The following is a 24,651-nucleotide window of genomic DNA, read 5'->3' on the forward strand; positions in this document are numbered from 1 at the left end:
TTCTGTTTTCACATCGTGATTTTGTGTTCCGTACCCGCCGAAAACCCTTCGTTATCGATGGTGAGGTTTTGTTCGGTGCCACAATGCCACACATACTACACAGAGCGAGGGATAAGCTTCCATTTTTATTCCACTGACGCGGAACGTCGCCGACTGTGCCTCGTTAGGCTTCGTAACGGCAAGACGCCTTCCAAGTACGCGATGGTGTGCAGCAAGCACTTCGACGACGGTGCATTCGCATTCGCAGACGGGAAAGAATGGTGAGTAGTCAGCGATAACTTCGCTAATGTGTGCATTTATATGCTTGTTGCTGCTGTGCACTACGAGCGTGAAGACGGTCGCAGTAAGCGAACGCTCGGGGAAGCTTCCTTGTGCTTTGATTTTCCTACACTTCCGCAGGAAAATTAAGCGAGAATCAATCGAGAAAGAAGAAAATTAATTCATGGAATTTATTCTTTGTCATTCATGTACCGTGTGCGCTGTGAATGCAAAGTTTGTTCGCGCTTGGCTATAAGTCTGTTTAAACGAGAGTCCCCGAGCCCTTTTGTAGTTCGCGCATGTTCCATTGTGTTTACACGGCCGCGAGAACAGTTCTCAGTGTTCCGCAGGGCAAGTGCGTGCACCGAAACGCGGCAAGTGTGTATGCATGATCTGGTGCATAGTAAAGGGTATCGTTTTATGAGCCCTCACTCGCCATGTAAGCGATGAAAATGCGCCAGCGAGTTTATCGCCACTGCTGATCTTGATGAATATATTTTTCTCGCTCGTTCTCTTTTTTTTTAAGGGTTTTCGCGGAAGAGATTGAGGCCTGACGCACTTCCGACGCTGAACATGCCAAAGCGCAAATTTGACAGGCATAAGCTACCTCGCAAGTACACGGGTGTCTTTGTATACATTTCGCCACAAGTTATAACTGCGCAAGGCAACTCAGTTTTGCGATTTCCGTGTCATTCCATTTTCTGTTCTGTTTAGGGGACAATTTAAGTACCGAAGTGTCAGACAGGACTTGACAGAAATATTTCTCTGCAGTGAGACCAGGACTGTACACAACTAAAGCTCGTCGCGTAACCTATAAACGACAGTCCCGAAGTTATACCCCTAACCACAACGCGCAAGTGCATGAGAGCCTTTTTTTTTAACCACCGAGCCGCTAAAAGGCTATATTCACATGAGATTTAATACTTCTCATCTTTAGGACAACGCCAAGTGCACTTTGCAATGCGCTTGAACCACAGAGCGGCACCTACACTGATATGACCCTCGTGAACGGACGGCACGACGACCACACAGCACTCTCGACAAGTGCACTCACTGATCTTATTACAGTACATATACAGCCGATCAAGGCCAAATGCTTCTTTACATCGTGTTAGGCATACGTACGAGCGGTTAAAGTTGCACCAACGCAACGGAACAAACCGCCTTTTGAGGCCCTGCATGACTTACGCGCACATGCAAACACAACGGGGCTAGCAGACGACGCATGGAGCAATCCATACTAGGCGCGCTTCAGCCAGTAGCCGCCAGGCGGCGACTCCGCTCGATCTCGCGGCCAATAGCCCGAGCGATACCGATGCTCGATCTATTAGAACAAGCCTTTACCTAGCAAAAGATGTCTCGGTGTACCGTATCTTTTTCTTCCTGTTATCTTTTTTCAAAGAGTTTTTGAAATCCTAATTTGATTGTTAGCACAAACGCTTTGTTATCTGCGCTTCTTTTGGACATGATACTGCCACGCCCACTTCTTGTTTTATTTTATGGGTTTGACCAGCAAGGACGGTTATCAACGCTCGAGGCTGTCCGCGAAGCAGTGTTTGAGAAGCTTCTCGATTGTAGTAGATCGTTTTGTTAAGATTTATCGAGAGATAACGCCGCCACCAGCGATATCGCTGGAAAGTTCGATAGCGCCTGTATAAAAGCCGACGCGCTTGACCGCTCTTCAGTTGAACGACGGTCGACGCTCTGTTCGACGCTATCAGTGTATTGCCGTAGTTTGACTTTCAGTTTCCCGGCCACAAGTTCGGCCAAATAAACAGTTTCATCTCGGACGTGCTGACTGCTGTCTTCGTCGACGTCACGACCACGTGACAATACATTACCTAGGTCGCTATTGTTTTTTCCGGTGTTGTCGCTGCAATATCTCTTTTGTAAAGGGCTGCCAAAAGAAGCTCTCTGCTTTGTTGCGACTTTTAAATGTCTGCGTTATATTTGCTAATGTTTACACATTTATACTTCACTTGAATTTACTCTTCTGCCAAGGAAATTTTGAAAACAAATATATAGTTATGTGGGCGTGCCTTGAGTAACAGTAATAATAATATTTGATGTTTAACGTCCTCAAACCACGTTATGATTATGAGAGACGCCGTGGTCGAGGGCGTCGGAAATTTCGACCACCTGGGGTTTATGATGAATATCGTGGGTACAGCGCAACATCAGAAGGAAAAGAAAACGACACACAGGAAAGAGCGCTGACTTTCAACTAGACTTTATTGAAGGTGCTTCGGCCGCTTTTATACATGGTGCAGGTACCGTGCGCATGCTCTATAACACGTGTGATAGTATGTAAGATTACGCTAACTAAGAAAAGAATATTCTATATCGGATAAGTGAAGAGAAGGTGTACTAATGCACTGATCCGAGGCCTTCCTGATAAAAAACGCTTCTATAATTTCTCTTTCATGCTTCGTTTTTGCTTTTTTCAGAAACCTTGTCTTATGGAATACAGGACTGCACTTGCATTCCTTGCAATGTATGGCCATATGGCTACCATACCCATTCTTGACGTTGTACGCATGCTGCCTAGCTCGATCATTAAAACATTGCCCTGTTTGACCTATATATAATTTTCCACAGGTTAACGGTATCTCATAGACAACATTTGATTGGCATTCTGTGAAGCTGTGCTCATGACGTATATTACATGGTCGATCATTCTTCTTGCAATTCAGGACACACACTTTTGAAAGCTTGCACGGGGCGGAAAACAACAAATTGATATCATATCTGGTTGCTATTTTCTTTAAGCTGTGAGACACCTTATGTACATAGGGTATGACATGCAATGGTCTTTGATCCTTTTGTTTTCCCTTTGGTCCCGTGTTTTGGCGCTTTACTTTCTGTAGGAGGCTTTCGCAAACGGGTACGACGACGCTGTTGGGGTAGCCAGCAGCTTTTAGTTTATCAATCTGCGTAGTGAGACTAGCCTCAGCCTTGTGCTCACACGACTTCAGGCCGCCCTTCATAAGTCGTGTGAGCACAAGGCTGAGGCTAGTCTCACTACGCAGATTGATAAACTAAAAGCTGCTGGCTACCCCAACAGCGTCGTCGTACCCGTTTGCGAAAGCCTCCTACAGAAAGTAAAGCGCCAAAACACGGGACCAAAGGGAAAACAAAAGGATCAAAGACCATTGCATGTCATACCCTATGTACATAAGGTGTCTCACAGCTTAAAGAAAATAGCAACCAGATATGATATCAATTTGTTGTTTTCCGCCCCGTGCAAGCTTTCAAAAGTGTGTGTCCTGAATTGCAAGAAGAATGATCGACCATGTAATATACGTCATGAGCACAGCTTCACAGAATGCCAATCAAATGTTGTCTATGAGATACCGTTAACCTGTGGAAAATTATATATAGGTCAAACAGGGCAATGTTTTAATGATCGAGCTAGGCAGCATGCGTACAACGTCAAGAATGGGTATGGTAGCCATATGGCCATACATTGCAAGGAATGCAAGTGCAGTCCTGTATTCCATAAGACAAGGTTTCTGAAAAAAGCAAAAACGAAGCATGAAAGAGAAATTATAGAAGCGTTTTTTATCAGGAAGGCCTCGGATCAGTGCATTAGTACACCTTCTCTTCACTTATCCGATATAGAATATTCTTTTCTTAGTTAGCGTAATCTTACATACTATCACACGTGTTATAGAGCATGCGCACGGTACCTGCACCATGTATAAAAGCGGCAGAAGCACCTTCAATAAAGTCTAGTTGAAAGTCAGCGCTCTTTCCTGTGTGTCGTTTTCTTTTCCTTCTGATGTTGCGCTGTACCCACGATATTCAGCATGAACCAACTCGCCCAAATCAAGCTCTTGTTGGGGTTTATGAGCAGGGAGCACCACAAGCCAAGTCGTGATCCATGCTCATAAATAAACACATCGTTGAAATGTTTCTGTTTGGATCTGTGTTTAGGTATTACAAGGTTAATAAACGTTTCGATAACTACGTAATCAAATCGAACCAGCAGAAGGACAAAAAAAAAAAAAAAGAAACGTTCTCGGAGAATGTCGATCGCGTTCAACGTTGCGCAACGGGTGTAGCGCTGTACTTCCAAATTTCTTACACCCAATTCGGTAACCAATTTTCAGTGACCTTTACCTTCTTTTCCCTCTGGGGCGTTGATCAGGCCCTTACAATGCCTCACAGCATTGTGATAGCGACGGCGTACCATTATTCTTTACAAGGGGCCGAGAAGCTAGCTTTTCTGTTAGGCTCGGTAGTCTGGTGGTTGAGCGCGCTGCACAGTGAAAGGTGAAGGCTAAGAGGCGAAATTAATTATTGCTCTCTCAGGACCAAATAAAGTTCAGTTCAGTTCCTGCAGCGCAGTGAAAACACAAACAAGCGCAAAGCGACATCTCTTCTACTTCGCGCCTCCTTAGTAGAACTTGATGTTCTACTAAGGAGGCCTTAACTTCCTTCTGAACCCTTCACTGCAACTCCGACCTCCATCCGGCCTTCATGGACGCGAAGCTTCGCTTCTTTATTGCCTTTGGTTGGGGTCTTTCTTTCACGAAGGTGCATATACTACGTTAATTGGAATGACTGACAGTGCGACATGCGATGTTCGCGTCACCGTAGAAAACATCGAACGCTTGCTGTGCCACTGTCGTCGATTTGCCTCGGAGAGACAAGTACTTTCCAACGCACGGCGACGACTATACAACACTGCTACTACAACACCGTCCCCATCTCTCGACGGCCCACAAGGCAGTGAAGGCGTGCACTTTTGTGCTTTCTGAGGACGACGGGCTTGTGCGGACGTCTCTGCAGTGAATTCGCTGCCTCTCTCTCTTTTTCTTCTTCCCTTCCCTCTTTCTCTCTCTCTCGCTGATCTTTCTGTTGCCCTTCCCCAATACTCCAGTGTAGGGTAGCAAACCGGAAGTTTTTCTGGTTAACCTCCCCGCCTTCTCCCTTTCTGTTTCCTTCCCTTCCTTCTCTCTCTCCCTACTGAAGCGGGATTCACACGAGTGACAAATCCGCGGGGATAAAGGTGGAGCTTAGTGACGTCAGCTGGCGGGTAGGATTCCCCACAAACGTCCCCCGCTCACACGGACGAGGCGAACGGAGAGGGTGGCACGACTACTCTGGTGGCTTGTGCAAAGCTATTGTGACGTGCACTGCTGCCTTTCGCAGAATGCGCGTAAAGAAATACCCACGCTGCTATGCCCTTCGGTTGGGTCGCCAACAGTACTTAGCGTGCTTTTGTTGTTCCAAAGGTGCCATTCTTCGCGAGGTCGTTCACGGCGGCTTTCTTTTTTTTTTTCCTCGGATGAAGAAATTGTGCACAGCCTTTCGGATCAGTCAAATTTGGTTCTAATCAGTGAGACTATTTGGTCATGTAGTCGAGTAATAGCAATTGAAATGAAGCATCTTTTGATGTTGATTGTCTTCGTGTTAATGAAGAAGCGCAGTTATCATAGTTTTTTCTTTCTTTTTCACGAGAACTGAACTGAGATGTCGCTTCTTGACGCTTGAGAGATCTGTATGAGCGTTTTATAAAAATTTTGGAGCGTAACGAAACTGTATAGATTGCTGCTGTCTTCACGAAGAATCAGTCATCAGTGCAGCGCAAAAACGAAATCCTCGTTCCACGCTTCCGGCGCCTGTTAAAAGATTTTTTTAGAGTAATGTATATGCATTCACGATTGATGCAGCGCTAAAGACGAATACTCAGACTAAAGGAACACAGAGTGCACAGGACGGGCGCTCTGTGTTCCATTCTAATGTATATGCACACTGTGGGAACCTCTTATAGCTGACATATATAAGTCGACACTCACGTAAGCACTAAGTTTGTGTTCAATGAGGATAATTTTGCTCATTATAGCCTGAAAATTTTCCTCGTCATAGCGCTGAAATTACGCATGAGCCGGAGCCTTCTGCATGAGAACTATGTAGTGTGCGGGATCAAGCGACGCTCCACCAAGAAACTAGAAAATTTGTTCGCACGTATTGTTTACCGCTTTTCATCGTTAACGTACTACTTCAAACATGGCGACGTCGGGTTACACGGTCTCAAGAAAACTGACAACGTCAAATTGCTCATAAAAATCTCTGAAGAAAAGGACCCATCAGGACACCCCATAAGCCGATTTCCCACTTCTCATAAATTGCCCCCCCCTCCCCCTTTGAAAATCTTGTATCTGCCTCTGGGAACACCCCACAGCCTTTTGATATTGTTGCATTTGAAAATGTGCGCATCTACCTACCAGTGGCGTATCCGGAGGCATGGCGGTAGGGGCGACCCCCCCCCCCCCCCCGTCAGTGCCTGCCGTCCACCTCCTTTGTCAGGGGTCCACCTCCTTTGCTTCGGCTGCCACTGCCCAAAAGGGGGAAGGAGAATCTTATCCCCGTCCTCATACACCACCCCCCCCCCCACACACACACACAAGTAGGCAGCTGGATCCGCCCCTGATCTACCCACAGCCATAACGCTCTGATTTCTATGTGCCCATACTTGTTTACTCACACATATATCCATTTGTTGCTTAAAATAGAAATGGCTGCTCAACAATAGGGAAACAATATTCCATGAAAATTTTAAAGAAGTATTGTCTGCAGAAAATTTATAGATCTACACCCCTAGCCTGCATATAAATTTCCCCATCTGAACTGATACTTCACATTATATTGCTACAATAATGACATCACATTGAGGTGAAGCATAAGCCTTTAATTCATTATTCACAATGCTGCTTTCATACAATATAATAATAATAATAATAATGATTATTCTTGTAATATAACATATATGGCAGAGAGTAAACACGCCAGCAAGAAAGATTAGCTTTGCTAAACAGATCTTCACAGTCGCAATCACAGTGTAGAAAGGTAGAAACCTCGGAAACATTTGCAGTTCCTTTTATGGAATCTCAGAAGAAAACACTTTAGCATGCCTTACAGGCACTGCACCAAATAAGCGCGTATCACGAGCCATTGCTCCTCTTCTTCTCTTGCCATGCATGCGCACGTATCTGCGCACAGTGCACAGCTAATGTGAGCAACACAATGCAACCAACGCCACACTCAACTTTGCATCTTTTTGTTCGCAGGTATCCTAGGTTCGCTACAACGACAAGTCCTCAATGCCACGCATGGACAACTGACAAATTAGACAACTCCAATCCTCATGATAAATCTGCAATATCAACTTGAAAAGTCAGAAATTCAAAGTGTGCAAAGTACATGCAAACGTAGCCATCACTATTTAAACTTGGGGTAAGCAAAAGACAGATTATAAATATCTTGATAAGTTGGGGCCCGGGGAGGGGGTTTGTGATAAGATCTATGTGGTTTAGGTTGCAAGGCTGTACAATATGGGAAGCTAAGTGTGTCTACAGCTTTACCAATGGCCATATTAATCCACCAGCTTTTGCAGCAACAGCGCCTCAAATCTGGCGGCACTACAAAAAGGCATATACTAATGGATGAAACGTACGCCGGAGGCACCTTCAATTCACACAGGCATACAGGCGAGTCGCAGTGACTGGTGCCAAAAGGCATTCCACGCAGTGAACGTTGCTGAAGGTTGTTACGTGCTCCGTCACAAGTGCAACCTGTGCTGCTCGGGATGACTAAGCGGTACAAAGACTAGGGTGTGCGCCATGACATACTGCAACAGGGGCGTAGCCAGAAATTTTTTTCGGGGGGGGGGGTTCAACCATACTTTATGTATGTTCGTGCGTGCGTTTGTATGTGTGCATGCCTATATACGCAAGCAAAACTGAAAAATTTCGGGGGGGGGTTTGAACCCCTCCAACCCCGCCCCCCCCCCCCGTGGCTACGCCCCTGTACTGCAAAGTGGAGTGCACAGAACAAGCCAGAATAAGCAGTACTGAAACATCTCATGCTGGCTTATTATACGTAGCAAGGCACACTGAGCAAATCGCAACTCCGGAAAAACTTTGCCTTTTCATTCCAAGAGAACCCAGCGGCAACAAAGAAGCAAGTTGTAATCGAAAGTCACAAATATGGTGATACAGGAAAATAACACGTTCCTAGACACATAAGTTAGCACTAACACCTGTAATGGAAGAATGCGATCTCAATACAGACAATGGCTTTCACAGTGTTCCTTGCTTTTCGCCATCGCACTGTATGCAGGTCCATGCTTGGGTCTTCAGCACCAGCATTGTCGAGCAAGTAGTTTGTGTTTTGCACAAATCTCATTTAAGATTGCGTTACGCATTAAAGAAAATGGGCAGGAGTAATGTGCGTAAATAGCACATAGACACAACTCATGGTCAGCGCTGCTCCTTTTTTTTTTTTACTTAATGCAAAAGTGTGAGCGAAATTAGGATGATCTTTGCAGACAGCCATCAAGGCGCTAGCCCATTATATAAAAACATTGGACTGTCTTTAAGTGCTATGAATCTCGAGACAGCTTAGCGTGTATAAGGCAAGACAAGGAAATTCGTTTCATACAACAGCAACCTGTGCCAGGCTTTGCACCATAGTTTAATGCCACACACAGGATCCCTTCTCACTGGTCGAGATACGCACACTATGGTATTAAATTTTCTTACACACCCCGTGAATTCCACGAGTGCATTTTACACATCCGCCACCTTACCTTATACATGCCTACCTGATGCAAGCATCTACATATTTGCTTATAACTATGCCTTACTGATGCAATCCATGCTACGGATAGGCAAGTTCGCAACCCACAGTTGTGAGGACAAAAGAAGAACAACAAACACCTGGACTGGCTGAAGTGCTGTTACTATTGCGTGTCTATTTCATGTGCAAGGGCTAAAGTAGTGGCATCATATTGCCCTACATTACAGAGCTAATCAGAAACAGGTGCAGTCAGGAGGGGAGGGGCTAGGAGAGAAGCCTGCCTAGTGGGCAGGCACATTTACACTCTAGGGCACCAATTGGAGAAGACGAGAGAGCTAGGTGAAATTGTAAGTCTTGTATTTTTACTTGACAATCGACAGAACATGTCAGACTCATCTAATCCCTTTCTTTAGCTTGAATAGTGTCGCGGACCAGATGGCCGAAAAAAGACTAAACATTTGCATGGCCAGAAACTGAAGAAAGACATACTGCAGCATTACTGTACCACCTTGAGCCTACTTTGTGCTAACTGCTCACGTTTGGCATTCCACCTCTGCAACTCTGGCTTAACTCTGTAATATCTGGCCATGCACACATCAATTTATCCCTTGACTGCAAAAGCATACTACTGAGAATTTTTATGACTTGTGGTTTTCCATTATAATAGCCCTCTTTCTCCTTTTTACCCCATCAGTACACAGTCATTGAAATACAAAAGAGACAAGGCTATATAATACAGTTTCAAGATAATGCAGGTGCAATATCTCACCATCACTTAAGATGAGTAAATAGACCATCTCTAAAAAAAAAGGCAAGCACTGAGACAAAAATTACAGCTTAATGTGGGTCAGGCTACTAGAGGCTAAATGACCCGAAATAAAACCACTGTAAAAATTTTGCAACACATGGTAATGTATGGCAACAAACGCAGTGAGGTGCGTCAGAAATGACTATGCAAGATGCATAGTATTGATACAAGTGCCGGTCGAAGGTAATACTCTTAAAACATGGACATCTAGTGTGCCGAAACAGCCTCAAAGGCACAGCAAGGACAGTGTACTGGGCAAAGAAAGAAGCATCCTGGTCACATGTCAATCCTGTAAAGCATTCAAGGAATTCAAGTACAGAACTGCAATTTCACAGTCTAACTCTTCACACAGACTGAATCAATGCAGGGTTGCAGGCTTTGGCTCCTCACTGAACTGGCTTGGCTAAATGCTTCCCAGGGTAATTTTTCCTAAACTAAGTTGTCAAGTCTTTACATGGACTGAATCAATGCAGGTTTGCAGGCTTCGGCTACTCCTCATTGAACTGGTTCGGCTAATTACTTGCCAGGGTAATTTTTCCTAAACTAAGTTATCAACCTCTTCAGCAGATGTGTTAGTTGGATAGTAATATAACACTTCTAATGTTTAGTACTGCACCGGCCCACAGGATGCCCAATACCACTCTACAAATTTCTCCGCCTCCGTAGGGCAAGCGGGCACGCAAGAGTCTCCATCCCTATCCCCTCCCCTGTTTTGCCGGATCGAACCAATAAAGTTGTTCTCTCTCTCTCTCTCCGGAACAGATGTTATTTTGTACCACACTGATACCTTTACCGTCAGCTGAAGGCATGCTCAATTAATGGTACATAGTAAGAATGTCTCAGGTGGTCAATTGTTCAGTTGCAACTTGACTACTTTCCTGACAACTACTTTTCTCAACAGCATAGTACGATGACCTTTAGGACTGATATCCGGTTTCTTATTAGGCCACCCTGCCACTTGCATTATACCAGTGCTATGCAAACAGCCAATGTCGATTTGCTTGAATCTCCTTCCTCAATTGTCAAGAATTACTCAGTGTACACTGCAGCTAACGAAACCACAACAGGCAGTGTGAAACTACAAAACTGCGAGCAATCAGGCACAGTCACCAAAAAGCGGCACAAGACAGTAAATCTCCGAGAGTCATTTGCAGATTATGCATGACTCCAAGCATGCACTCTGGCCTAACCCTACAACTTGCCGTGTGTATCAGTACTAATGTACTTCAAGAGCAGCTCAGGAGCTATTGATGATCAGACAACTTTGTACTTAACAATAAAAATGCCCTTGCATCACCTGCAACACATTGTAGAGAGAAAAGTGCTATCAAAGCGCCAAGAGCAGATTTAACGGTTGGCACTGTGCCAACTGTTAGCTCTCACAAATTACGAGGCATTAGCAGCTTCATACTGCTACTGCAACAGCTGAAATGACTACTTAGCGTGCTGTGCTGTCATAAAAACCAACAGGAGCAAATCAATGCACCCGGAGGATTTGGTACGACGCAGAGTTTTTTTTTGCCCCATCCACATCTCCTTCCCGTATGCGCTACAAATGACGCAGGTGTCCAGCACGATCTGCTCAATAATGCAGCCTTTAGAGACTTGCAAAAGAAACGCTTGTAGTTATAATAGTTTGCAAGAAATCAGGGAGTTGGGTTGCTGAGAGCACTCCCCAATATAGAAGCTGATTGTGTCTGTGCCTTCTGGATTGCTTGTTCTGACATGACACAGTAGATGACATTTAAGTGTTGAGGTAAGTGCAATTCCCAACTGCACATGCTCTATCAAAAGCATGAGAAAACAGCAAATGACAAGTAACAAGGCAAGTTGTACATGATGTTCTGTTGCGGAACGGCATAGATTGGGGGCTGCCATAAATACTTGGCTACTGTGTATAATAGAAGCTTCCATCGCTGTCCATGAACATCGGGGTATTGCAAATGTATCGTGAGAGTGCCAACAATATTACGGTTTACAAAAATAATTCAGGCTTTTGCATTAGTCTGCAGTAGTCTGCACTACTATATTCTGAAATGTAATACCAATGCTTGTAAGTAATATACCTAACATTAGTGATGCCTATGGCAAGGATAACACTGTTGCCGTTCGCAATGGCTACTTTTATCGCTTGTGGCTAAGCTGGCAACCTGCTACTTTGAGACACTCCATAGGTACTCTACATGTTTGGGAACTGGAAATCCTGCATGATGAGCAGTGTCAATCTACAGTGCAAGTGCTTCACCTGTCATTAAACAATTGGTTCCCAAGTGGCCAGCACACCTCTTTTAATCGTAAAATCAAGGTGATCAAACATGGACGCAACAGATGGGAAACGAACAACCGAAATACTGTCCATGTTCCCTCGCATCTGCATCACCACGTCCTTTTGCTACTACAAATCGCTACCAACTCAACTTCCTGTCATTCTCGCCTTTTTTTCGTTTCTACATCAAAAATACTTATTGTCCAACAACAGGTCATGACAGCAATGCACTTTGAAAAATTGCAGTTTCATAGACACACATCACATTTCAAGAAGTGTCATTTGCCTTCAAGTGCTTTCGTTCAATAAGACTATTAAACTATACAAAATGCATCTTTCAGAATCATGCGCGTGGCTACATATATTATTACTTTATGAAATCTACTTTTCTTTGAGATTGCGTGCTGCCAAAAACTGTGTCATGTTGGTGGCTACAAGCTTGAGCGCATATAAGTACAAAAAGTAGCTGTTTGTGCTACAAGTGCTGCGGCAATAATACCTTTCCCTTCAAGATGCAGAGTCGTCAGTTCTCTCGCCAACTGGGATCATACCTTCAAACGTACGGAAACAAAGTAATTTAGTGGGCTGAAAGCAAGCAAAAAAGCTTGCCCTTTCTCAAGCAATAAAATAGTCCCGAGGCAACTTAAAACTTTATTGCATGAAAAGCAAAAGCATAGACTTGAGATAAATAACACACTGACAAAAACTCAAAACTGTGTCCCGCTGGTGGTGTTTTAAACAAAGCAAAACTGTGCCCGTACACAAGACTACAAATGATAAAGAAAGAATAGACATTTGTACAATGTGGTTAATGTGTTCGTGTGTTCAATCTTTCAGAGCCCATTGCATCATTCCAACCACCTTGTCTTGCAAGACAACAGCTTGTACAGTAGTGTCCACAGTAGCATGTACACTAGCTTGGACTTCTGAAAGTGCCTTCACAACCATTCTCTATCAGCAGCTATGTAGTAATGCCACTAAGGTTTGCGTAGACATAATTCTTTCATCTCCTCGCACTGCTTCCTTCACCTTCACAAGTCGTGCTGCCTGCTTCTTAATTAAGCCACAACTGTCCATTATTGCTGAAGCACAAGCTTCTTTTGCAAAAGTAAGAGAGATTTCACTTAACACACATCACGCCTGCTTATGCTTTTTTTCCGTTAAACTTGGAAGTTTTCCAAACGTGCAGTGCAGCTGCCAAGTTTGCCCCAAATTTATCAAAACTGAGGCATATGTACCATTTTTAGAGATTTGTGCAAACAGTTTCGCATCAGAAGCACACATTAGGTCATATTAGGTGGAAATAAGTTAGAGATAATTCTCTAATAGAGAATCATCTAGAGAATTATAATAGAGAACTATTATGTAGAATTATCCCAGTAGAGATAATTCGCATCCTAACATAAAATTGGCCTCATTTTGTGTGAATGTTTTAATTTCGAGGAGGGCTGCCTCGTGGCATGGAAAAAAAATTTATCATGTTTAAATATGAATGTAAACACACAGCATGGAGGGAGCCCAGCAAGCCTGCGTAATTACAGCTATCTCGACTCCACCTGCTGAATGAGGCATTTCGGTTGCCATGGAAACGAGACCGTCTTAGCAGGGCCTTCAGGATACTTGAGCATGCTGTGCCGATTGTTCGAAAGAATGATTCTGTTAACCTTTACTCGTGGTAAGCCAAACATATTGCAATAGTATATCAGCATTTATAGTAGGAGCGGATTTGATCCACTGTTCTCAAAACGCTTTTAGTTTACCTGGTGTGAAGTGAAAACCAACTCTTCATGAACTGTTTTGAGCCAGTTATTTCTTTCTTCATCAGTAATGATGCCTAAACACTGAAGAGGCCACGAAGAAAGCGGCACAGCGGATTCAGCATACAAATGGAGTATATCAATCAAGTGAAACTGAACATGTTCACAACTGTGTACCAACCGTAAGAAGCACTGCAGTGTATGCAAAGTCAACATGTATGAATACTGGAGCACTTCAAACATGCATACTAGGGCATGTGAAGACTTGGGGGATGTTTCTGTGCTTGCAAGTATTGCAGCATCTGTGACACTATGAGGTGGTGCCGGAACAGCCATCAAAAGTTACCTGTACAGCCTAAGAATGTCTCCACTGCGACCTCAAAGAAGTCATGAAGAAAACCAGGTACTCAACGCAAAACAAAAGTGTGCGCAGCAAGGTTGTGAACTTATCTCAAGTCCTCTAATACAGTGAAAAACTGAAATGACAAACCCAGCAGCTAAATTCAACACTTTGTCAATACTATAATAATTTCATCCAACTCTGGATGCACCTAAAATAGAAACAAATACTATTCTCTCAGAAAACACTATGCGCAATACAGCTCAAGCCCTTTGCCAAGCAGGAAACAATGGGAAGCCTTCCAGCTGTTCCTTAGATAAATCTTCAGCTGGTGGTTGACAAGTGCTTCTACCAGCAAGTACCAGACTAGCAAATGTGGTCACGCTTGGCTTAACTTAGCCAGCATTCAAGCATACAAAAGAAAACCTTTTCTTTTGTATGCATACCTGCATACAAAAGAAAAAAAAGGACTATGCTCCTCACCAGAAACCTACCCTAACCATTTAAAACAGCACCCTCAGAGAAGCTTTACAAAAGTCGTGGACATTGCAGTTGTAGTGATAAATACAGCCCATATTACGAGAAACTTACATAATACGGTTACCCGTATTACATAAACTTACGAGAAAGGGTACAGCTTATTCTGACGTAATTTTCCATGTTGCACCTCCATATCCCGTTATTCTCGTTAAGTCAATGCTGCCCAATTAATGAGACAAAGTATGTGATTGGTTGACACTGTGGGAAACTTTTATTCCTCTTTATTCCGCAGCATTTGTCCCCCTGACAACAGTTCGCTTGCACAAACCTTCTTTCGCAGCTCCCTCAAGAACACCGTTACAAAACGCGTCAAAGCACAAAAACTAACCCCCCCCAAAATTAAAGGTGCGGCAATGACTGACCAATGACGGTGCACGCAGTAGCAACTTTCGTTTGCCCGACTACTGCAGCTGCCTGTTCCAAGCCTTTCCACTTTTTCCAAAGCAAACACCACAGACCAGCAGTCGAACACGAGAAACGAGCCCTGCCCATTGCAAGAAAATTCTAATCAGCCAAAACATGCCAGGGTGCTCTTGCGCAGAAGGTCTTTTCACGGTCGGCATCTCTAACCATGCTGCCGCTTCCGGCATGCAACGAAGAAGACAAGAGGAAAGCTTGTCCTCCTCCCACGCTGTGACGGACCGGGTGCGTGCGGCGGATGGCAGCGACCTAACGGCAGGCGCGGAGGAGTGTGCGTACGTGTGCGCGCAGTGTCCTAGATGAGGGGGTCACAGGTAGGAGCAGTTCGTGGGCGAGGTACGGGCAATCACCGTGCAGACCCCGATGATCCCAGCCAAGTGGTGTGCGAATCTTGCAGCAGCGGAGTGGAGGCAATGGGGGAACGAGGGTCGCCAGTAGGGCTCCTCTACTGGCTCTGGAGACCGCCGTTGTAGGCGTAGTCGGCCTTGTTGTGCATGATCAGCTTGTCGTCCACGAAGTAGAAGCTGTCGGACCTGGTCTCGAACGGATTGGCAATCATCTCGTCACCTGCAGCATCAGGCAGACGGATAGTTTGTAATGATAGTGCTGGAGATGTTAGGTGATTACTGTACAAACCACGATTAGATACATATACCCAAAAATAAAGTACAGTCACAACAGACATTCAAAGGAGGAGCATCACTATGCATACAAAAAAGAGAATAAAACAGGTTCAGCTCCCGCCTAGATGGAAAGCACAGCGCAATAGTACAGCTTAGTTTGCTTGTATCATGCCTTCAAAGTTGCACACCACAGCATCACAATGACACACGACAGACGAAGGTGGATTTGCTCCTGCAGACGCGAGGCTCAACAACCATGAAATCAGAAGTGCAAGACTGTAAGCAAATTTTCTGAGCTGCTAGAACTGCAACAAATGTTGAACTCGAATTTTTTGGTGAAAATATTTTAATAACAAAACTCTAAATGATAACTACTTCCACAGGTCAAACTATTTTCTTTTTGGCAAGCGAATGACCAACCATATTTTTTTTTTTTAGATTTATGAACACCTGGCACATTTGTCAAGGTTTTATACAAATCCGACAGTTCAAACTATACCATATAAACTTGTGTAATGCCCACATCTCCATTTGGACAGCTCGAAATATCAAGAAAAAGTTTTCACTGGGGAAGAAATCGCATACAGTGCTCCGACACTATGCACGCACACTGGCAAATTTTCAGACAGAGTACTTTCGCACACCAGTACTTGTAACGTAACAGGAATTTTCTATGCCGTATATGGCACCAGAGACCACGCGATCCATGAACCTGCTTGTGAACAGAGGGGTGCAAGGTTTTTTAGGTTGCATGCGAGATGCCTGAATGGTCACAAATGTGGGTTCACAGAAGCGTCATACACCGGCATGCAACTTACTTGCGACTAATCTTTTCTTTAATAAATTTTCATTCTTTCAGGCATCGATGATAGGGTACTTATACTGCCAAAGGCTAACAATGTCCACTAATCTCATGGGATTGTAAGCGTTATACAAAACCCTTAGTGCACAGGTTTTTAAATGCAGTCAACTCAAACGCACTGAAATTAAAGGGGATTTTTAAATAGTTCGATGTATCGATATTTGAAGTACAAAATGTGCCTATCTGAAGCTTATCTGAACGCTCCACAAGACTTTGACAGCCTCTTTATAGAGTTGAGCCACTTTAGAAGAGACAGCGATATAGAGACACCACTGTGTGCCTACATCGAAATGTGGGTTGATCACAAAATGAGAACATGGTACCCTCCTCGTAAACGACACCTCAAATAAGAGACGAGAACTGCTCCCAGTGCATGTCTCCAATAAAAGGGTTCAACTGTATTATGAAACACAAGCACTGAACCAATTTAAGCTCGATCAAGATCTCAAGGACGGATCAAAGGCATGAAAGTTTACTTATTTTTCATCCATGCTGCCTTCTTGTGCAACGCACATGTAAGACCAAGGAGGCTTCTCACATTTTGATAATGCTCGATCTGACAGTGAACACCACATGTAGAGGTGCCATTGCCTTGCCGCACAGCAGTTCGTTCTATCTACCCTTGGTAATCACCGCATTACACAGATGCATTCTAGTAAAGCTTACTCAAGCAAATCTGCACAGAGCAAACACATAAAGCCCCTGCTTCTTGAGGCATCTACATTTTTAGAAATGCAGTGTACTTTTCTAATTTTTTCCTAACATAGCTTGCACCAGTCCTTCAGATTCAAGGCCATGTTTCGAAGACAGCTGTTTTAAAATTGACACAGATAATAACCATCGTGGGCTGTTACGAGATGCACACTTGCAAGGTTGCAGAGTCATGTAGCGTTCGATATACTGAACGTGGAGGCAAATGGGATTTTAATGTACATTTTTGCATAGCATTTCAAAGGGGATGTTACAATTGTTCAATGTAATGAATAACTTGACAATCAGACTTACACTGCGGTACTTTTCCAAGCATTGCCTGCATTTTAACTACCAAAATGGGCTTTATATCTTGGGAGAAGCCAGCCATTACATTCACTTCACGTTTAACATACCTAACAATGCTGTACCAGGGTGTCTACCAATTTAATTTTTCCAAACTCCCCGACTTTTCCAGATTTTCCATGATGATTTAAAGCAAATTCCATGACCGGTACGTCTGCTTGGAAAAATCTGCACGCTGGAAACAAACCCTCGAGTGGTAAAAAAAAAATATCCATGGGTCACTATGGCGTTCAGACACAATTTCTGCTTTTGTGACACATTTCTTGACTAGAAAACCATTTAAAGACACCTTCCTGTTAGGTGCGATGGCCATTGGCTTAGCAGGCACACTTTTAGCACTCATGCTTGGCACAACCGGTTCACATTCGCTCGTCGCAGTCACAGAACATGGTAAGTTGGGTCCAGCACTAAAATATGTGCGGATCTTTTTGTCTGGGAAGCACTTTGCGACAAGTTTACAGTGGCTAGGTGTTTCCTGCTTACAGCGTGACTGGAGACGGCGGCGATGCCCATATTACTCGGCAAGAAACCCTTCTGGCAAGCTGCACACTGAGCCATACTTGTTGTTCGGCACTGCTCTAATCCATGACGAGTGCTCGGATATCTCAGCGTTCACCCAGTCAGAGTTAAATGAACACTTCTTCGCGGGAGGCATGGCGACTCACTGCATTGCGTGAAGAATGGCAATACGGCTGCAGCCCAGGCAACTTAGCATGTGGATTAGATCTGATCTGACCTGGATTATTGCATTTACATTACTACTGATTTGTGTGCCTACCTAATTTGCGCACCCCTAAAAAATATTTTTCAGTAAAAAAAAAGAATAACTACTACATGCGTATTCTGTGGACCTTGCCCAGACAACGACCAATGACAGCGGAGTCCTACTGCGAGATTTCCTCTTTTTTTCATTTCACACGATGGGCACACGCACGTTTGCATTTTATTTCTCTGGGCTTTGACGCTTGGGGCAAGTCCTCCGATGCCTGTAATGAAAGCTGGGGGTTGCGTTTAAAGCGCAGACGTATATGTGGCAGCATGGAGGAATCTGCAGGCCGCAACAGTCGGCGGGGCAGCACCATGGCCGTACCTCAATTCCATAGATGGATCACAGATGCTGGCGTGTTCCCTTCGTTTATGTGCTCTTCTATGGAAGCGATGCTAAAGAATAATCACAGATTTAATAACATGATCTTAAGAAACAGAAATGAGACCTTTTGCTGTAGTTACCCTGTGCTACCAGCAATAGGTGTGTAGCTCAGGACATTTGCTGTTGCACTGCCAATGAATAAGCTTGACACGGGCCAGCAAGCCTCTGCTGATGGCACTTCTAGCCTAACCAGAAGGCCTTCAAGCCGAGCCGAGATCATGGCCAAGACAAACATGCACAAATTTATCAGCGTGAGTAATGTTGTGCTTGGGAAGTGAGATATGCTGTGCGATCTGCAGAAGTAACAGTTATGCACTGCCTACTTTTTTTTTATGCTTCTGCTTAGCTGTTCAATGTGGTTGCAGCCAAAGGAGCATTTCTGAAGCTCTGATCAAAGGTAAAGATTATTTCCATGACGGTCGCACAGACTGCTGTCAGTTTTCATGACCTGGCCAGGTTTTTTTGGAAATTCCATGACTACTCCCTGACTTTTCCAGGTTTTCCAGGTTGGTAGACACCTTGTGTACGAGGGAGTGTTGTACCTCTGCACATCTTTCATCAAATGGTACACCTGTTAATAGGAACTCACTTTTTTACCCCCTTGTGGTTAAGTTCAACAAGACTGCACTCTAACTTTTGTTGATGGGATAAGTATGAAATTTATCTCCAAGCCTTACTAGAACCAAACTTTTTACACGCGAAAATCTTAATGAAATGGTGCACTGGTTACCAAAAAAAGTAATTTATTTGTTTTCATGAATTCAGATGGGAGTTCTCAAGTTAAAGCGCCCCTATTTACTCTCATTTTCAAAAATGACACATGACCATAAGAGAACACAGCGTGCTTTAGTATGTAATAACCAATGAATACCATCATATGACAGGATTATTAGGTAGGTAAAGGATTGTGGCGGCTGTATACTGTATCAATAGTATCCCGTAGCGATGATGCGGAATTGTTATGTACAGCTGAACAGAGTTGCCAGGTTTGGCTACTTTGCGCCAATTTGGTTATTTTTCTGGGCCACTGGCAAAAAACGTCTTCGCTACTTTTTGGCTACTTTCTTGTTCACTCGGCTCGAGCCAAATTATGAATATCTGGTGATGTTGCAGCCACTTGTGTTCGAGTATGCAGTGTTTCCAGCTCCGAAAGTTAGATTTGGCACTTGCATTATACAAAAGAAATGGCTTTTGGATACATACATCTTGGCAGATGGGGAAAACCGTTGCATGGTGCCTCATTTCGCAGGCCACCTATTGCTGAATCCGTCTTTCAACAGTAATTGGAAGCGAGCAGGACAGTCGAACCATGGAATCTCACCATGGAAATGAGCAGGACAATTGCGTCCAGAGCGCTCTGTACTCACTTATGTAAATCGGATACTATCCGACAAACTTCTTGCGTCATCTTTTATGTCTCGTGTCATCATGCGAGAAATGATTGCGAGGCTACATTATACAGCACAGCTGCTATGCACAAGGTTTGCCATGTGTCGCAGATAGAAAATTATTATCATCATGAACCATCACGCGCTGTTTCCCTCCTCTCCCCCTTCTACGTCGCTCCCAGAAGACGTGCGCCGGTTTGTCCGGCATGGGTTGCAATAACTCTGATGGGCGAGAAAACGAGTACAGAGAGAGAGAAAGAAAGAAAAAAAATTCTTGGCGAGGCTAGATTCCAACCCGCGTCGATCCTAAGGCGAGCGTCCTAACCACTCGGCTATCCAGGCACGCAAGCAGAGCAACGCATAGCCCTGTATAGTATAATATAGCAAGGGGGTGGGATAGGGAAGTGAAGGTGAGGAGGAAGGAAGGAGGAGTGGAGAACGAGTGGAGAGAGAGAAAGACAAACAGAGATAGAAAAGGAAGAGAGAAAAAGATGGAAAAGACAGAGAAATTCAATAGACATAGAGAGAAAGATATCGAAAGAAACAGGCACATAAAAAAAAGACAGAAGAGAAAAAGAGGGCAAGCATAGCCATGTATATAGTACAGTATAGCAAGCAGTGGGAAAGAGAGAGGAAATGGTAAAAGCCTAGCCAAGCTAAGACCAGCTGCTAGCTGCCCACCAGCTGGCCCAGCCATGCGCGACTTAGTGCAATCTGCGCTCATTTTTGTGCTTCAATCCCAGAAAGTGATTTTTGGCACACTCACATCCGTAGTCATTTTTAGTGTCACCATGGGTGTTATCTTTAGTCTTTTTAAGAAGAGTTACGCAACACTTGTGAAAGGAGTGTCATTTTTGCAACAGCGCAGCAAACTGCATCATCCTGCATGAAATTATTGTTAAATAAAAAAATCTATGCTTGATTCTCGGCAATTTTGACTTTGAAGAGTTTATATACCATACTCATTAAATTTTTTCGCCAAAAGGCTAGTGTACTCAGTCAGTTAAATAAAAAAATGTCGCAGTTTTAACACATGCATGGCTACTTTGGGCTACTTTTACTAACCTTGGCTCAGGTTAGCTATATTCTGGCTAGTTTTAGGGGCAAAGCTCCTCTTAGTCTCGTCTCCGTTGTCCGGCGTAACCACCTTTGCAAACTGCCCACTACTTCGTCTTTGCAAACATCCCAGTACGACCCATCACCGATCCTTTGCAAACTGCCCACTACTTTGTCTTTGCAAACATCCCACTACGATCCATCACCGATCCATTACTTCACCGACCATAAAGCCGTTATTATGAAGGGGGAACGGAAGCCACCTTTGCAAACTGCCCACTACTTCGTCTATGCAAACATCCCACTATGACCCATCACCGATCCATCACTTCACCGACCATAAAGCCGTTATAATGAAGGGGGAACGAAAGCCACGTCTAGCTACCACTTACGATTAATAAAATTTATTGTATAAATATATACAGTGTTTGTCAAGTCTTTGATGATGTACTGGGCTATCGCTTTGATTACTGCTGGGCGAAACCACTGAAGATTTCACGGCGTAACCATGATTGCTTCAGGAGCTTCGCCCAAGCTCTTCATCATTCACCCGTGGATATGCTGTGGATTTTTTCCAATTTTCTGGCTATTTTTTGCCTTTTAGACCTGGCAACCCTGCAGCTGAACCTCATTATAATGAACATTGATATAGCAAATTGTTGGTTATAGCAAACTAAATATGAACTTTGGTTGGCCATGCTTCATCTCAATGACATATTATTTTTATAATGAAACCGAAAATGCTAGTGCCGCCGCGATATCGGCTATAACGAAGAAATAACTGGTTTGTGCAAGGCTAAAAACTCAACAGGCAGCATCAAGAACGAAATAATCATTGAAAGACAATTCACAACCACTTTTTTTTTTTAAGTGTGGTTGTGACATTAAAAATTTCGTTAAAATGTGGTCACATCCTTCTTCAAAAAACTTGAGTGCAGGCCTGTTTTGTCAAACGAAGCTTTGCTCTGTGTAAGTTCACCTTCTCATGTTTCGGCCTGTTTAGTTTGAAATGCCACAAGGAGATAGGTACAAAGATGACTTCATTTATACACAGTAGGTCTAAAGCATAGAATAATTCGTTTTTGTATCGAGGATTTCCGCACGAGCCAGATTGCCGATTTGTTAGTGCCCATTTATATGTCTACTGCTACAACGGAATATCAGATATAACGAACTTATGGTGCCCATGATACCTGGTGATAACGAGGTTCAACTAACTGTATGAGATTATGGGAGACAGCTGGTCTTCTACCTCAGGCTAAGTGACAAGAGTTGCAAAACTGCTATATACACATAATCATGCGCGCATTCATTTATACACTCACACAGATCCTGGGAGAGAGAGGGAAACTCGTAGATGTGCTCGCACGTGTTCTTGCTGTTCGGGATGCAGAACCCAAACTCGAAGTCGAACGTCTTGAGCAGCTTGTCCCGGAAGAAGTGCCGCTCAATCATGCGGAACTTGCTCACGGGCTTGCTCCCCACTGTGAACTCCACTCTGCAAGGCCAGTGATTAAAAAAGATGAGTTAGACAATACTGCACATCATGTGATCGGCACAGCTGTTGGAAATGCACAGCAGAACTTTCTACAGATGAAAGAAAAACTGTCATTCACTTGATAGCAGTGAAAAATTATAAAACAAATGAAAAAATGCCAGGCCTGCGTAGGACACTCAGCACAGTGGAAGCTGGAGTAGCAACCAACACAGAGCTATACTCACAGCAGTTAACTGTGCTAGCTGGATTACTGAAGTTTGATACATTTCCAGCGAATACGAGGAGAAGGAAAAAAATACCAGATACAGAAAGGCAGCAGAACTATGGAAACACTAGCCTTAAACTAACTATAGTTGAATAATTGGTTGATGACCAGCATTTATCTTGGTCCAAATGTCAAATCGGGCATGAATGGCCTTAAAGGGACCCTGAAATTGTTTTTCAAGGTTGTGTACAGACGGGTCCACTGTTAAAGGAAACGCTTGCATGCAGGGCATGTTTGGATTTCGTTCTCTTGCAATAACATAGTGGCTTAGATTTGCATAAGACTACTCGTGGTTGACAGTTCTGCCTCTTCTTGACAGACTCATGCAGCACATGAGCAATGTTTCCTTGTCCACTTGCTGTTAGAGGGCCAGCAAAATGAAAGGTGCTCATTGGAGTGTTCCCTTTAACAGTGGACCGTACTGTACAAGCCCATTCGGCCAGTGGCGCAACAGTGCAAGCCACTCCGGAAACAGCTTCCTTATTCTTCAGCCAGTGGTCTACGTTCACGCATAATATGCTAAACTTGTTATGCACTGTTCATGGATGGATCAGGTTGCACTGTCAAACGTTCACAGTTACGTGCCTTGCAACCTCAATGTCATGTACAGAATTCCACTGTTGTGCAATCACGTATAGGTGGGGCAGACGAGGCGTTGCCTCAACATGCGATTATGAGAACACTACGATTTCCTGAAAAAGCTGGCAAGTCCACATTCGTTTGTCATACTGGCATACTGAGCACTATCATGAGCAGTTTGAGCGGAACTTCGCGAGCGCATGGAAAAGAGCCTCAAATTCGATGCGGGGCAATTGGCTACTGTTGAAAACAAAGTGGAGGTTGGCACTCCCGCCTCACTAGTGTTGATACAAAATGACAGCTAATTCAGTGTCATTATGATAAGGTACGAAAACCAGCAGAGTGTGCAAGTGTGTCTATAGCGCTGTGAAAAATACTTCTGTTAAAGGGGCCCTGCAACACTTTTCCAAGTAGCCATGAAATGGCTTCACTAAAGGAGCTTATCGCCTCACGAATCCACCACCGCAAACATTTTTAGACTCTGTCCAGTACGGGCAGAGTTACAAAGATTTGTCACACGCTGTAATTGCTTTTTCTCTTCTCTCGTCCCCGCGAAAGCGCTGGAAGCAAAGCAGGGAGGGATGGCACGGGGGAACAAGGTACGTCATGTGCTCCTCCCAACCTTGAGCACTTTTTCTTTTCTTTTTTTTCTTTGAATGTGCAGCGTGCTTTCAGTGCGATCTCGCATGTGTGTGGGCAAGCAATGGCCTCCCACAGCGGCCGTAGTAACTACCGAGTCCGCCATGCTCAAATCGGCCAATGGCACGGAACTTGAGTCAATGACGCAGTGATCTTGAGTAAACAGCATCATTTGTCGAGAGAAGAGGAAGCGATTTTTAGCTGACTGAGAATTTATTGTAAATCCCTGGCCGCATGCTGTGCTACAACGTTTGGCTCACGTGTTCTCGGGAGCCTCGACTACCGATCGGCAGCGCTTTCTGACCATGCTGAAAAAGTGTTGCAGGGCCCCTTTAATATGTACTTCGACTCGCTTTTGTGGGAGCGGGGGTGCGTGTCATACATAAAACCAAGGTACAGAAAAATAGGAATAAACAGCCCTGCTCTGTGCTATGCATGAGTGCTACAACAGGCACTGGAATATCAAGCCATTATGTGTGTCATACGCCCCGCATGTCGTTCAAGCAGATGCGCAGTTGGAGTGACAACAGTTCGCGGTACAGTTGGACACCTTTATAAGA

The 24,651-nt window shown here is 44.1% G+C and overlaps 2 protein-coding genes across 2 annotated transcripts in view; both read right to left on the reverse strand.

The window, feature by feature from the left end:
* Window positions 1-24,651, reverse strand: part of LOC119390488 (3 beta-hydroxysteroid dehydrogenase type 7) — a 442,541-nt gene that overhangs the window by 193,706 nt on the left and 224,184 nt on the right. The window lies entirely within an intron of this gene.
* The window catches only part of LOC119390479 (protein unc-119 homolog B), a 45,554-nt gene continuing 33,452 nt past the window's right edge, over window positions 12,550-24,651 (reverse strand). Inside the window, exons 4-5 of the mRNA XM_037658095.2 lie at window positions 22,436-22,608; window positions 12,550-15,542 (exon numbers count right to left, since the gene is read on the reverse strand). Of these exons, the coding sequence (XP_037514023.1) occupies window positions 15,421-15,542; window positions 22,436-22,608 (295 nt within the window). The 3' untranslated portion in view covers window positions 12,550-15,420. The remainder of the gene's footprint in view (window positions 15,543-22,435; window positions 22,609-24,651) is intronic.

The sequence above is a fragment of the Rhipicephalus sanguineus genome, chromosome 4 (genome assembly GCF_013339695.2).
Source record: "Rhipicephalus sanguineus isolate Rsan-2018 chromosome 4, BIME_Rsan_1.4, whole genome shotgun sequence".
NCBI lineage: Eukaryota > Metazoa > Arthropoda > Arachnida > Ixodida > Ixodidae > Rhipicephalus > Rhipicephalus sanguineus.